Genomic DNA, 15,169 nt, shown 5'->3' with positions numbered 1-15,169 from the left:
TTCAGTAAGATGTACCAAGGCTATATCCTAAGAAGTAGGATTTATTTTCCCCCTGTGCTGGGGGTTGAAACCAGGGCCTCCTACAGGTTAGGCAAGTACTCTCCCATTGAGCTTTATCTCCAAGCAGCAGGAATTTTAATTGTCTTATAAAAGCCAAAAAAGAAATACCTACTCAAGTGCAACTTTGCACTTGTAATTCCAGCAACTTGGAAGCCTGAGGCAGGAGGACTGCAAATTCAAAGGCAACCTAGAGCAATTTAGCAAGGCCTTCTCTCAAAATAAGAAGGCCTGGGGATGTTGATTTAGTGTTAGAGCACCCCAGGGCTCCATTCCCACTACTACAAAAACAAAACATGATCCCATAGCTCTTCTCCACTGCACGTTCAACTCACAGTTCTAGACCTTTAGGATTTACTCAGAGGATTTATGTGTTTGATCCCATAGCACAACAGCACATTTCTATGCCTACTATTACTGAGGACCTGGAACTAACTCTTTCCTCTCAAAAAAAGAGGGCAGGGTGATGCCTCTTCTGTATCTCCGGTTGATCTCAGTCCCCTTCACTTGGCCCAGGTGATCTCCACTGCCGTCAGTTGCTGCACAAAGCCTCCTCTAATAAGGTCAACTAGAGAAGTCCTCTTAGACCTGTATCAGTATTAAGCATAGCTGCTCGGAACCGCAGTTTTCCCAACTTCCAAAGTCTCCCTACCCATTTTAGAGGCTTACTGTCAGGTTTAGATGAGTGAGTGTATCAGACTACTTTTTCTTTTTCTTTTTTAAATGTTTAATTGTTGATAGACTTTTATTTTATTTATATGCAGTGCTGAGAATCAAACCCAGTGCCTCACACATGCCAGGCAAGCGCGCTACTGCTGAGCCCCAGCCCCAGCTCCAAACTACTTTTTTGGGGGGAGAAGCACTGGGGGGAGGGAGGTGGAGGGGAACCAGGGATTGAACCCAGGGGTCCTTAACCTCTTAGCCAGCCCTTTTTATTTTTTTTAATTTTGAGACAGGGTCTCACTAAATTGCTTAGGGCCTGGCTAAATTGCCCAGGCTGGCCTTCAACCTGTGAACCTCTTGCCTCAGCCTCCCTGGGATCACAGGGCGGGCACCACCACACCTGGCATTTTTTTCTAACCTGATTTATGTTATTCATTTGATAGACGTTTTATTAAACTATATGTTTGAGTAAAAAAGCATGGTTTAAAAAAATTATTGGAAACGTTCATCGTGGCACTGGAGAGGGCGGCGCTAGCGAGCACGGCCTCGCACCAGTGCACAGCGACACCCCCCCCCCCCCCCCCCGCTCGCGGGCCACCGCCAAAGACTACCAAGCGCAGGCGCGGGGTAAGGAAGTGACGCAGGCGCGGGCCGCCCGGCTCCCGCCGGCTCCGCTCAGCTCCCGGTCCTCGCGGCGCGCGTGTGGGGGCCACCCGGCGTTCCCGGTGCTCTTCGCCTGGTTTGCGAGGATTAAGCGTTAAGTACCACGTGGTGTGAGTACAGCTCCGAGTGTCCTGCGGCTTCGGGACCGGACTCGGGCCCCAGCCCCAGAGGGTCAGCTGCCTCCCCCGTGTTTGCGGATCCTCCAGATTTTAGGAGGAAATTGGCACCAGTTGGGGCCTCGGTGCCGAGGTCCCGCGGAGACACAGCTAGGAGAGAGTGGGAGGACGTCAGTTTGGGCGGAAAGGGCCGTGGGGCGAACTCCTGTGCTGGAAGGAGGGCCGAGTGTGAAGCGATCCGGATGGGACTGGAGGGTGGGATGGAGTGTGCCAGATGCCCCCGGTGTCCCCATGGCCTTCAGACAGAATCATAAACACAAGCTAATATTTTACATTCATGTTCAGTAAAAGAAAAAAATTCTCAAGCAGTTTTCACAACCACCGTCCGTATTATTATTCTTAAAATTTTGTGTACCTATTACTTTTTATGTGGTGCTGAAGATCGAACCCGGTGCCTCATCCGTGCTAGGTAAGCACTCCACCACTGACAGCCCCAGCCCCACAGTTCGTATTATTAATGCTTATTTGTGTTTTGCCTTTGGTCTTTTTTTTTTTTTTTGTCTATTTTTGAGATGGGGAGGTGGTCTTGGGGCTCAAGTCATCTTCTTGCCTCAGCCTCTAGTAGCAGGAACAACAGGCAGGCATGCGACAGGCTGGCATGGGCTACCAGGCCTGGGTAAATACATTAATTTTTTGGAGGGGGTGTGGGGTGTGGAGGGCCAGTACTAGGGATTGAACTCAGGGACACTCGACCACTGAGCCATATCCCCAGCCCTATTTTGTATTTTATTTAGATAGGGGCTCACTGAGTTGCTTAGCACCTCGCTTTTGCTGAAGCTGGCTTTGAACTCGCAGTCCTCCTGTCTCAGCCTCCTTAGCCCATCTGATTACAGTCATGGGCCACTGCAACCATTCAATACATTAACTCTTAATTGTATTAAGTAACTTGTTAAGAATTTTAACAAATCACAGATATTCTCTGCTTTTAGAATAAAGAATAGAATTAAGACATTGGCCTGTGTTGGAAACATATATTAACCTAAACTGGTGGTGATTTTAGATTTAGCCACCTGGAACTATGAGTGAATGGATGAAGAAAAGCCCCTTAGAATGGCAAGACTACGTTTACAAAGAAGTCAGAGTGATAGCCAGTGAGAAGAAGGAGTATAAAGGATGGCTTTTAACTACAGATCCAGTCTCTGCCAAGTGAGTATGCATCCTGCTTGCCTGAAATCATGACATACCTTTGAGCTCCCTGTATGGTATATCCAAATTATTAAAAGCAGATCAGTGAAAGGTTGGTCCTTTTTTTTTTTTTTTTTTTTTTGCTATGCTGAGAATTGAACCCAAGGTCTTCTAATGTGTCAGGCAAGCACTCTACCCCTAAGTTACACCCCCAGCCCAAAGGCTAATTCTTTTCATTTAAGAACTGAACTGTCTTTGAATCCAAGTGCTGTTCTAACTATGGATAGCTCTATCAAAGCAGCCCACATTCATAGGAATAGGACATAGAAATTTCTTTTTTGATTATCTTTCTAATGGATAGTTTTCAAACATCACAATGGTATAAAAAGGATGATATAATGAACACTAACTTTTCATCTCTTCCAAGTTTTTAAAACCAATTCTAGACATCTTATAATGCCTCATCATGTAAGAGGCATACATCTTAGAAGATAAGGATGTTTCCTTAGTTTCCTCTAATCTATGAGTTTTCAGTCTTGTAGATCATGACCTTGACAATTTTGATAAGTACTGGTGAGATAGAATTCTCTCAACTTTGGTTTTTGTGATGTTTTCTTCATAGACTGAGCATATAGGCATTTTTGGGAGTACCACAGAAATGAAATTTTCATCACATATCATTTTTTATTTTATTTATTTTCTCTTTCTTCCTTTTTCCCTTCCTTTCTTCCATCCTAGGGCACCTTACCCACTGAGTTACATCCCTAGCCCCCTGTCCCCCCTTATTTGGAGACAGTCTCAGTAAGTTGCCAAGGCTGACCTTAAACTTGTGATCCTCCTGCCTCAGGCTTCCACTTCACTGGGATTACAGGTGTGCACCACTGTGCTTGGCATAACTTTTTAAAAGAAATTGGTATTGGAGATCAAACCCAGGGCCTCATGCATGCTGAACGTGCACTTTGCCACTGAGCTATACCCCGCAAGCCAATGAACTCTTAGGAAATACATTAATTGTATCCCACAATGATTAACCAATATGTCAGGGAAGATGTTTAGGATCCTCAGTGAATGCTTGTCAATCAAGTGAAAGCATCTGGTGGTGAGAAGATTAATATTAAATAGGGAAGGTTGTTCCCTCCATTCTAGTGACTTATTTGGGTTGAGGATGCCTCTCATTGCATTGCTTCTTTTGTAGTTTCATGGGCCTTTAGATTTTTCTTTTTTCAAATCTGCTCTGAACTGATTTTTCTTTCAAAGTATTGTCCTCGTGAACTTCCTTGAAGATGGCAGCTTGTCTGTGACTGGAATTATGGGACATTCTGTGCAAACTGTTGAAATTGTGAATGAAGGGGACCATGGAGTAAGAGAGAAACTGATGCATTTGTTCATGTCTGGAGACTGCAAAGCTTACAGCCCTGAAGATCTGGAAGAGAGAAAGAATAGCCTAAAGAAATGGCTTGAGAAGAATCACATCCCCATCACTGAACAGGGAGATTCACGAAGGACTCTCTGTGTGGCTGGGGTCTTGACTATAGATCCACCATATGGTCCAGAAAATTGTAGCAGCTCTAATGAGATTATTCTGTCCCGGGTTCAGGATCTTATTCAAGGACATCTTGTAGCTTCCCAGTGAAGATCAAGAACTGTGGATACACTAATTGAAACCGACTTCATTTTTTTGTTCTGTCATGGTATGTTTTGAATTTAAGTCCATCATATTGTGGGACTTCAAAAGTATATGAGTGTTGTGTTCATTTGTGTATATAATTTTTTGTTATTTTGGCAAAATCAAAAGAGTGAATTGTGGATGCTAATTTTGTTGGGAAATAAATGAACCAATTGGTATAAGGATAGCGACACATGCAATGAAATTAGTAGAAAGAAGTCAGAATTGTAAGGGTAATTTTTTTTTTTTTTTTTTTGGATGGGGATATACTCCCCCCTCCATTTTTTCCCAGAACTGGTGATCAAACTGGGCTGTATACCCCCAGCCTAGTGTATTGCAGCCCCCCACCCTGCCTTTTTAAGGCAAAATATATATTTGGAAAAATATAATATGGCAGATTCAGTATAAAAGGTGAACTCACAATTGCAAGTCCTTTTTACTAACTAAATCAATGTTTTGTTTGTTTTTGTACTGGGAACTGAACCCAGGGACACTCTATCACTCAGCTACAACTCTAGCCCTTTTTGTTTTTGGGTTTGGGTTAGGGACTCCCTGAGTTGCCAAGGTTGACCTTGATTGAACTTGCCATTCTTTTGCTTCAGCCTCTTAATTGGCTGGTATTACTGGTGTGCTCAACCATGTCCAACTAAGTCAGTGTGTTTTTAAAGTGTTTGTCTCTTATTGTGTTGTAATGATAGTTTTTTGAATCAGTGTTTTATGTTTTGAATCTGGTTTGTTTCTCCTTAAAGGTTCATGTGTTGGGAACTTGTCAGGGTGGTGGTATTGGGGGGTGATGGAGCCTTACTAGATAGGCCTTATGGAAGGTCCTTAGATCATTCCGGTCATGTCCTCGGAAGAGATTGTGGAACTCTTGTGTCTAACTCCTGTTTGGTATGTAAGCTCTTCCACTACCATGATGCAGCTGAGAAAAGGAAAGAGTAGGCAAGAGAGAGTACACCACCTCTCACCAAAACTGAGCTAGTGTCATGCCCTTGAACCTCCAAAATGGAGCTAAACTTTACTTTTCTTCATAAGTAGCTTGTTATAGATATCTCATTATAAGGGTAAAAAGCTGACTAATACAGAGGACATCTTTTTTTTTTTTTGCTGAAACTAGTTTTGGCTCTTTAGTAAAATCTTAACATGAAAGTTTAACACTTTCAAAGCCTTTAAAGAAAGTATTGGCTGATATCTCTGAGGAGAAAGTTGACTGATAAAGTAGTCTGCTGCTGAATTCAGTCCGGTTCCTTTACTGTGAATTCAGTTCGGTCTTCAGACTTATGATGCTTTCTGTCTGCAGTCCCTATTCTCTCGTCAGGCTTTGCTAAGGGAAAGGAATGCAGGAGATTCCTTTACATACATTTGACCCTACCTATTTCTTGGAAGCCAGTCAGGGGCCATGACTCCATATGAAGGTGGTAGACTAGAAAGGGGCAAGTTCAGAGTGGGAAACTTAGTCAAGTCCTGAAACAAACTGAGTTTTCTAGGTCAAACTATAGGAGAAGTGAGAACTGAGCCTAGAAATTAAGATTCTTAATTAGGCTTTACATTAGATTTAAATACTGTACAATCATACCCCTATGTGTTACATGTTATTTATGTCCTTTTTGGATTTTCTAAAAACTATTTTAGCAGATTGCCCAGAGTTACTAGCCCAGACTTTGTTCATTTAGCCCAAAGATAAGGGTGTGTGTGTGTGTGTGTGTTTTAAACAAAATGGACCTAAGTGTAAGAACTTGAGAACTTTTGTGAGAAGTTTTGCGGGGTCAAGTATTAGCAGTATTAGCAATCACATACAAATCCTATCTTTGTATTTTTAATATAAATGATAAAAAACATTTAACAGCAGAATATGTTTTTGAAGTAAATCTATTTCTATCTATCTGGCATGACTTTCCATTTTACATATAATTTCCTCAAAGTCTTAAGTATTAAGTACTCTGTATTCTTTATTCTTGATAATAATATACTCATAAGCTCTGTAGCACACTGTATATGCTTATTAGAGTTATTTGGCAGGTTTTTACTCTCATTAGTCCAAAACATATTTCCATCTTCAGACATGTTCTATGGGCGTAATTTATATCTAATAGCTATTAGTTAGACTTTCTAAATGGCTGCTTATTTTAAGAGTTTTCTTTGCCTAGGACTATTGATATCTTGAACTGGATCATTTTTTATTGGTGATGTCCTGTGCCTTGTAGGATATTGTGCAGCATCCCTGGCCTCTTCTGGATGCTAGTGGCATCCCCTTTTACTTATTTATTTTTAAAAATATTTTATTAGTTGTTGATGGACCTTTATTTATTTATTGTGGTGCTGAGAATCGAACCTAGTGCCTCACACATGCTAGGCAAGCACTCTACCACTGAACCACAACCCCAGACCCTCCCCTTTCACTTATAATGTTTTGGACATTGCCAGGTATTCTCTGAGGGGGCACAATTACTTCTAATTAAGAACCACTAGTTTAAAACATAAAAAAAACTGCATTTGGCTGGGGCATAGCTCATTGGTGGAGTGCATGCTTAGCACCGCAGAAGGTCTTGGTTTCAGTCCCCAGTACCATAAAAACAAAACAACAAAAGGCTTATCAACTTCATTTTCTCCAGTAAGGGGACTTCTTTGTAGTCTTTCTATATAATAAAAGTTCTATATTTGTTAAGAGTTGATCTCTATGGGCAAATCAAGTATTTTTGAAAGGTTAAATGACATTGTTATATGTTTGAAATCTAAGGATGGAAAGGAGGAAAAACATTCCAAGTGGAATTTCAGGATGCAAATGAGTCTTGGACTGCTATCCTGTCTTTAATTATTGTAGAAGAAAACCAGCATTAAAAAATATATTTTTATTAGTTGTTGATGGACCTTTATTGTATTTACTTATTTATACAAGGGGGTGAGAATTGAAGCCAGTGCCTCACACATGCTAGGCAAGTGCTCTACCACTGAGCCACAACCCCAGCCCTGAAAACCAGCATTTTTAATCTCTATAGTATAAATTCATTCAACATATAAGAAAAATGAACTTCAGGTCACTTTCAGTAAAACCTAGGATGGAGTTAGTAATAGCATTTTCTGCCTAGGAAATAATAAACCTCATGTTCGAAGTGCTATTGTTGAAAACATTTATTGTTATATACTATGATACCATATTTATCAGTATGTATGTAGTCTGTCAGGATCTTCACTTTAAACATGGATCCTCATTGTTGGTATATAGGGGTCTAGGCTGAATTTCTAAGGTCATCACTCCTTGGAAGTTACTTTTCACTTAGAAACTTCACAATCATTATTGTTACCAGTTTTTCCCTGCAGTGTTGAGATGAAAACAAAATGACTGCTGGGCGTGGTGGCACATGCCTATAATCTCAGTGGCTCTGGAGACTGAGGCAGGAGAGTTCAAAGCCAGCCTCAGCAACATAGCAAGGCACTTTGAAACTCAGTGAGACCCTGTCTCTAAATGAAGTACAAAATTGGGGGGGATGTGGCTCAGTGGTTGAGTGCCTCTGAGTTTAGTCCCTAGTACCCAAAACAAACAAAACAGTTGATTGATTCAGAGCTGTCCCCTTTTCATAAATGTCTTATGGGGTACTGTGCCCTGGTTGCTTAATTAGCTGGATTAGAACTTTCTCCATGGATCTAGGCTGACTCACATGGGTCCTGTCATTCCTGATGGTTCATGTGTAGAATATGCATTATGGTCCCAAGAACTTTTTCTGTTCTTTGATAAAACAAGTTATTAATCTTTTAAGGTACTTTAAAGATTAGTGATTGGGGGGCTGGGGATATAGCTCAGGTGGTAAAATGTTTACCTTGCATGAATAAGGCCCTGGGTTCAATCCCCAGCACCATCAAAAAAAAAAAAATTAGTGATTGGGGGGACTGGGGATGGGCTTAGTGGTTCAGCACCCCTGGGTTCAGTCCCTGTTTTTTTTAAAAAATAGTGATTAGCAGTAAATCCTATGTAGAATCAATCCCACTGACATAGTAGGGGCGATAATTTAGAAAAAGCAGGTTTCTCCATGCTACTGACTCATCATGGTTACTTGTTTATCCAACCACTGCGTAGTTTTACATTTAAGAGACCAAAAGACATGGAAGAAGCCTATGCTGCTCACCCTGCAAGAGTCAGAACATTGTTGGGATAACAGATTGTATTAGTTGTTCCTACACTATTTCCATCTGGGACACTCTGTACTTGAGCACTCAAATATTGACTGACACAGATTTATGATCAAGATCTAACTTCTGGGGCTAGGAATGTAGCTCAACGGCAGAATGTCTGCTAGTATGCAAGGCCCTGGGTTTCATGCCCAGCATTGAAAACAAAACAAAAATAAAAAACAAACTTCTGAAAAAAAACAGCTAACCTTGTATTTATTCATTGGCTAAGTATTTAAGCAGTTTTCTTCTGAGTGTGGGGATAATAAGCCCAGGGAATTAAGCTTAATTCCCACATGATTTAGGAGGAAACAGCCGGCCTCTGCCTGCAGTGTTCAAGCATAATGGCAATTTGAGCATATTTGCTGCTTCCAAGAATCATGTGGCAATCAGTTATTTATGTTGCTGGGTAACACCCGCAAGACACGCTCAGAGTGTGAATCAAGCTCAGGCCTAGCAATTCATAATACAATACAGTATTGGTCTCCACAGAGCCAGCCTGGGTGCATTTGAAAATCACACCCTTGGTTCTAATTCCTTACAATTGCTTTGTTTTAATTTTACAAAGTACTTTCACAAGATCTTATTTTAGCTGGGTGCCAAAGTAGGTACCTGTAATCCCAGAGACCCAGAGACACAGGCAGGAAGATGGCAAGTTTGAGGCCAGCTCGGGCAATTTGGCAAACCTTGTTCTCAAAATAAAAAATAAAAAGGGCTGGGGATGTAGCTCAGTGGTAGGGCACCCCTAGGTTGAATCCCCAGTACTAGGGGGAAAAAAGATCTTGTTTTATGATAATCTCTAAGGAACACATTCAAACCATCGTCTAGAAAGGAGCAGACATTTACCATATGTCTACAGATCCATATGCTGTGCTTAGATTTATTCTTTAAATTAGCTCAGATATTGGAGAGGGTAAAGATCAAAGTTCATTACTTGCCAGGGAATCTAAGTTATAATAAACAGATAAGATACTCAAGGAAAAGAAGTTTTTGTCAGTCTATGACACTTCTCAGGATGATCAACTGTGTCATTTCCCAAGAATTTCCCGTTAGATAGTACCGAATAGCGGAGCAAACTAATTTCATAGCAAGTATTTTTATGAATATTGTTCTGCTAGATTCCAGTAAAACAAATATTTAAAGAAACCATTTACTAAGCCCTCCATAGAATTATATTAAATGCTAACCATCCCGTGGCTTAGAAATTCAGTTTCTCCTTGAAATACAATGAATACATTCTAACTTTTAATTGCAAAGAATCTCATTTTTGTAATTTAATTAATTTTGAGGTATTGGGATTGAATCCAAAGTTATAATTAGCCACTGAGCTATACCTCTGCAGGCTTTTATTTTTATTTTATTTTATTTTTTGGTACTAGGCATTGAACCCAGGAGTGCTTGACCACTGAGCTACATACATCCCCTGTTTTGAGACAGAGTCTTGCTAAATTACTGAGAGCCTCACTAAGTTGCTGAGGCTGATTTTGAACTTGTTATCCTCCTGCCTCAGCCTTCCTAGTTGCTGGGATTACAGGCTGGCTCCAACCCTTCAAAAAAAAAATTAGTTTTTTTATTTTTGGTACTAGGGATTAAACTCAGGGGCATTTAACCACTGAGCCACATATCCAGCCATTTTTCGTATTTTATTTAGACAGGGTCTCATTGAGTTGCTTAGGGCCTTGCTAAATTGCTGAGGCTGACTTTGAACTCATGATCCTTCTGCCTCAGCCTCCTGAGCTGCTGGGATCACAGCACCTGGCTTTTACCCCCATTTTGCATTTTTTTTTTTTTTAACATTTTTAGTTGTAGACAGACTCAGTGCCTTTATTTTATTTATTTTTCTGTGGTGCTGAGGATCAAACCCAGTGCCTCACATGTGCTAGGCAAGTGCTTTACCACTGAGCTATAGTCCTAGCCCTTTAGTTTGTTTATGAGACAATTCTTGCCCAGTTGCTAAGGCTGACTTTGAATTTTGATCCTCCCACCTTAGCCTCTTGAGTTGCTGGGATGATAGGTGTATATCACTGCACCCAGCTATAATTTTATTTATTTAAATTTATTTCATAATTTTATTGAGGAGCTTAGAAGTTTTTTTGAGGTGGAGTTTTCTTATTTAGTGCCTAAGGCCAGGCCTCCCAACTCTTTTCAAATTCTGGCACATCTATAACATGATAGTGTATATGCGTTTATATGGCTGGAAGTGACCAGTCCAGTAACTGGATTCCCTGAGGGCTGCAATTCCTAGTACTTTGGATAGAAAGTTTTATTTTAACTACCTTCCAGCTATATGCTCTGCTGCAAACTTGTGATAAAAGCTGCATTGAGATAAGGTCTTGCTAAATTGCTCAGGCTGGCCTCGAACCTGCAATCCTTCCGCCTCAGCCTCCCAAGTTGCTGGGATTACAAATATGCACCACCACACTTTGCTGCCAGCAGTTAATAAATGGGATGACATCAAATTTAAAAGCTTTGGCACAACAAAGGAAACAATTAGGAATGTGAAGAGAGAACCTACAGAATTGGAGAGTATCTTTGCTAGCTACTCTTCTAACAGAGGATTAATATCTAGAATTTATAAAGAACTCAAAAAATACCAAGACTGCCAAATAACCCAATTAATAAATGGGCAAATGAGTTAAACAGACACTTCTCAAAATGGCCAACAAACATATGAAAAATGTTTAACATTCATTAGCAAATAGGGAAATTCAAATCAAAACTACACTGAGGTTTTATCCCATACCACTTAGAATGGTAGTCATCAAGAATATAATAATAAATGCTGAAGAGGATGTGGAGAAAAAGGAACACTTTTACACTGTTGATAGGATTGTAAATTAGTACAACCACTATGGAAATCAGTTATAGAGGTTCCTCAAAAGACTAGGTATGGAATCACCATATGACCCATCTATAACACAACTTGGTATTTATCCTAAAGAATTAAAGTTAGCATATTATAGTGATTATACAAAGCCCATAATTATAATTATAGCAGTACAATTCACAATAGCCAAACTACAGAAGCAGTCTAGGTGTTCATCAGTGGATGAAAAGATAAAGAAAATGTGTTATAAATACACAATAGAGTCTTTTTTTTTTTTTTTGGTGGTGCCTTGTGCTTTCGAGGCAAGCAACTGAGCTATATCCCCAGCATCACAATGGAGTAATAAAGAAAATGAAATGATGTCATTTGTAGTAAAATGGATGGAACTTGAGATCATTATGTTTAGCAAAATAAGTCAAACTCAGAAAGTTAAAGGTCGTATGTTTTTTCTCATGTGGAAGCTAGAGAATAAAAAGGAAAAGAAAGGTGGGAGGGTGGGGGTCTCATGAAAATCAAAGGGAGATCAGTAGAGGAAAGGGAACAGGGAGTAGGAGGTTGGAAGTGCTAGGAAGTGATAACTGGCTAAATTACATTTTTATATTGTGTGTATGTACAGATATGTAAGAACAAATCCCATAGTTATCCACACTTATAATGCAACAATAAAAAATGTGGAAAGAGAAGAACAACCAAACTTCTTTGGAGAGTTAATGCATGCTGCTTCTTCATGACTTCTAAAGGTCCCAGCTTAATGCTTTCTGTGATATGAACCTTGTTTCAATAGCAAGTTAGAACTTGGACACTGTGGGTGCTGTGCACATGTATGCTTTTTATGCAAAGGAATGACATGAATTGATGCCTTTAAAAAGTATTGCTTAGACTAAGATTTTCAAATGCACTTAAGTTTAAACATACTTGATAATGATCATTTTGAGAAGCCTAGGAAATTTCCTGAAAACTTAAGTAATACCTTGAAAAATAAATACCTTCTATTGAGGTGATTTTGTTCATTAGTTTGAATTCTCTCTGTAGCAGGAAATCTGCAGTGACTCTATCCTGAGGTCTAAACAATATTTTTCCACTCAGTTCTTTGGGATCTTTCCTGGCCACATGGATAAGTGTCCAGGGAAAATGTAAATGTACTTAAGTTTTTCAAAATGCCAGTGCCCCATTAACCTAATGGGTGGTTGAAAATAAGTAATCTCATAGAAGGCAATTTTATAGCTATAAATGTGACACTAGCGTGGCAACCTTTCAATGAGCTACTTTTCAACTCTGAAAAACTTTAAAAATTCTCATTTTGGGAATGTGAAATATGGCCATTGCATCTGAGTGAGTTTACAAGATAGCAGAAATTCCTAAATGGAGAAGTTAGAGTGAAGACACTAGAGATTGTCCTGCTTTAAATAGGAGCATCATAGATAACATCAGCTTGCATTTTAGTCCCCACACAAAACTCATTAAATTCTTTTTTCTTTTTTTTTCCTTTTTGAGGTACTGGGGATTGAATCCAGGGCCTCGTGCATGGTAGGCAAGTGCTATACCACTCAGCTACACCCCCAATCACCATCACCCACACCTTTTTAAACAATTTTTATTTTTTGAGACAAGGTCTAACTGGGTTGCCTTAAGCCTCCTGAGATAAAATTTGTTTTTTTAAGGTGACCTTTAATGATTAAAAATAAAACCCCCTTGCAAATCAAGTAAGTGAGTAAATCAGTAGCCAACAACCTAAAATGAAGTTTTTATTTTTCTTGCTCACATGATTTTTATTTGTTTGTTTTTCCTTCTCTGTTCTAACTTCCTCAATTGAGCCTTTATTATGACAAGGAAAAAAAAAACCCGACTATTTCTCCTCATGCCCAATTAAAAACAGGAGAAAAGAATATAAGACATACATGATTAAAAAGCAGAAGAAAAATAATACACAGATTAAAAGAGAATTGTATTAAACATTCACTTTTGTGTTATCAGGTGAATTTCACTCACTCCCAAACAGTCACAGAGAAAAACACTGGCAAGCTGGGTTTAGACTCTCTCACCATTGACACTCCAAATTGTGCTGGGAGTGTCCCCACTTTGTTGGAAGTACAAAGTGTGGAAATGTCCCTTCGGCAAGTGACCATAGCTGGCTCGGCACTGCAAGCCCTTGCCCCTGCGCAGGGCCAGTCCCAGCTCAGGTCTTCAGTCCGAGGTAGAAGTACTGCTGTGACTTTCCAGGCGAGCAAGAGGCAGGTGAGGAGCAAGCACTCTTAGACTAGACTTTATTGTGTGGTGACAAGTTTCACAATTGTGCTGATGATCCGGGAGCCTCTAGGACAGGTACACAAGTCTATGCTTGGGTTTTTAATTTTATCCTGGAGGAGCTGGTCAAGTTCACAACGAAGTTCCTTTACTAATTCAGCCACCTATATACAATGAAAGCCGCAGTATGAGTGGACAGGCTATCAGAAGGAAATAGCTCAATTATGGTCACCATTACTTAGGCTTCTGATATTAATTTTAACTCCATGAGGATGAAAACAATCTAAACACATTTTCATTTTGTAATGTACAAAATGAGGTCCATTATAAAAAATATCATATCTCATTTTAAGGAAAGGTTAATTCTGGAAATATGGTGTTTATAAAGTATTCTCCACTCTTAAAGCATGGTTGACTTTTACCCTTTGTCTCATGAGAAGCAGAAAAATGGAGAATTAAAATGAAAAATTAAAAATAGCAGATATTAAGCAAAATTGGGATACACTATGCTTTTATCACATTCTACTCATGCTGATGTTGTAGAGGCACTTAGATGTTTTCTCAACATCTGTTTTGCCCCGTCCCACTGCATCAACTCTGCCATTTGGACCCTGGGGTTCATGCTGTGAAACCTGCCGGAGTGAGTAGCTCAGGTACTCCAGGCCTTCAAAGCTGGTACATCCCTTTGGTTACAGCAATTGGTTTAGGAAGGAAGCTATGATGGAAACAAGAAGATTCTGTTTCCTTTTCTAGATGGTATGCTGTACAGAGTGAAGCAAGAAGCTATTGAAGCCAGGATATTATAACAAGGCCTGTACTACAAGGATAGCTAGGTTTTTGTCATGATTGAACTGCTGAATCAAACCAACCTTGCTTGGCCCCCTTGACCTGCACTGTTCCATAGGTGACTACATGAAATGTGGCTGGTCCAAATTGAGATACATTGAGAGTAAAAATACAAACCAGATTTCAAAGACATTCTATGGAAAGAAGATGTACAATATTTCAATAGATCTTTAAATTAATTACATGTTGAAATGAAAACATTTTGGATGTATTAGGTTAAATAAAATATATTAATGTAAAATGTTTTCATTTCACCATTTCCTTCCTTGTGTGTGTGTGTGTGTGTGTGTGTGTGTGTGTGTGTGTGTGTGTAGTTGGGTATTGAACCCAGAGTCTTCTGCATGTTAAGTATATTCTCTACCAACCCTGCTCCACTCCTGCCTGCCTCATGTCCCATGGCAGACTCATCCTTTACTTTTAATTAGCTTTGCTGTTCTTGGTTCCTAAATGAACTTCTGTACTTCAAATATCAAAAACCCTTATAGCCTGACCCTCAAGAACAACAGACCAATTATCCCTTTACCTGATGAGAAGCAGCTACAAAACGGATCCAGCCATCATCCAAGGAGACCACGAACTCTCCTCTTTGAAGCTGCACATTCACTTGGCCTCCTCCAAACAAGACCAGTGGGTACACAGATACCATGCTGCAGTCACGGATGAATATCCGACTTGTTTTGATTTTCTCATGGTACAACAGATAGGGGCTGTCAAAATGTCTGACCTATAACATAAAAT

General features: G+C 39.9%; 2 protein-coding genes across 8 annotated transcripts in view; one reads left to right on the top strand and one right to left on the bottom strand.

Moving 5' to 3' along the window:
• Positions 1–1,340: 1,340 nt before the first annotated feature.
• Positions 1,341–7,205, top strand: Gemin6 (gem nuclear organelle associated protein 6). Of its 3 annotated transcripts, none has more exons than XM_005324545.4 (4): positions 1,341–1,493; positions 1,941–1,968; positions 2,560–2,705; positions 3,942–7,205. In XM_005324545.4, exons 3-4 carry the CDS (start codon positions 2,578–2,580, stop codon positions 4,315–4,317), a joined length of 504 nt encoding a protein of 167 aa, XP_005324602.1. In that variant the 5' UTR covers positions 1,341–1,493; positions 1,941–1,968; positions 2,560–2,577; the 3' UTR covers positions 4,318–7,205. The 3 variants fall into 3 exon arrangements, with proteins under 3 accessions (XP_005324602.1, XP_040127053.1, XP_077885456.1); XM_040271119.2 differs by having other exon boundaries at positions 1,345–1,554; XM_078029330.1 differs by having other exon boundaries at positions 1,345–1,968.
• Positions 7,206–13,073: 5,868 nt separating this feature from the next.
• Positions 13,074–15,169, bottom strand: part of Dhx57 (DExH-box helicase 57) — a 46,533-nt gene continuing 44,437 nt past the window's right edge. For all 5 annotated transcript variants that reach the window (XM_078029327.1, XM_040271117.2, XM_078029326.1 and 2 more), the window contains 2 exons: positions 14,955–15,155; positions 13,074–13,749 (listed from right to left, as the gene is read on the bottom strand). In XM_078029327.1, coding sequence (XP_077885453.1) covers positions 13,606–13,749; positions 14,955–15,155 — 345 coding nt within the window. In that variant the 3' untranslated portion in view covers positions 13,074–13,605. The remainder of the gene's footprint in view (positions 13,750–14,954; positions 15,156–15,169) is intronic.

This window comes from Ictidomys tridecemlineatus, chromosome 12 (genome assembly GCF_052094955.1).
Source record: "Ictidomys tridecemlineatus isolate mIctTri1 chromosome 12, mIctTri1.hap1, whole genome shotgun sequence".
Taxonomy (NCBI): domain Eukaryota; kingdom Metazoa; phylum Chordata; class Mammalia; order Rodentia; family Sciuridae; genus Ictidomys; species Ictidomys tridecemlineatus.
This window is presented reverse-complemented; position numbering and strand designations above follow the sequence as displayed.

Coding starts and splice junctions, on each gene's coding strand:
- Gemin6 (XM_005324545.4), top strand. CDS start 2,578: ATGAGTGAATGGATGAAGAAAAGCCCCTTAGAATGGCAAGACTACGTT. Junction 2,706..3,941: donor ACAGATCCAGTCTCTGCCAA/GTGAGTATGCAT, acceptor TTTCTTTCAAAG/TATTGTCCTCGTGAACTTCC.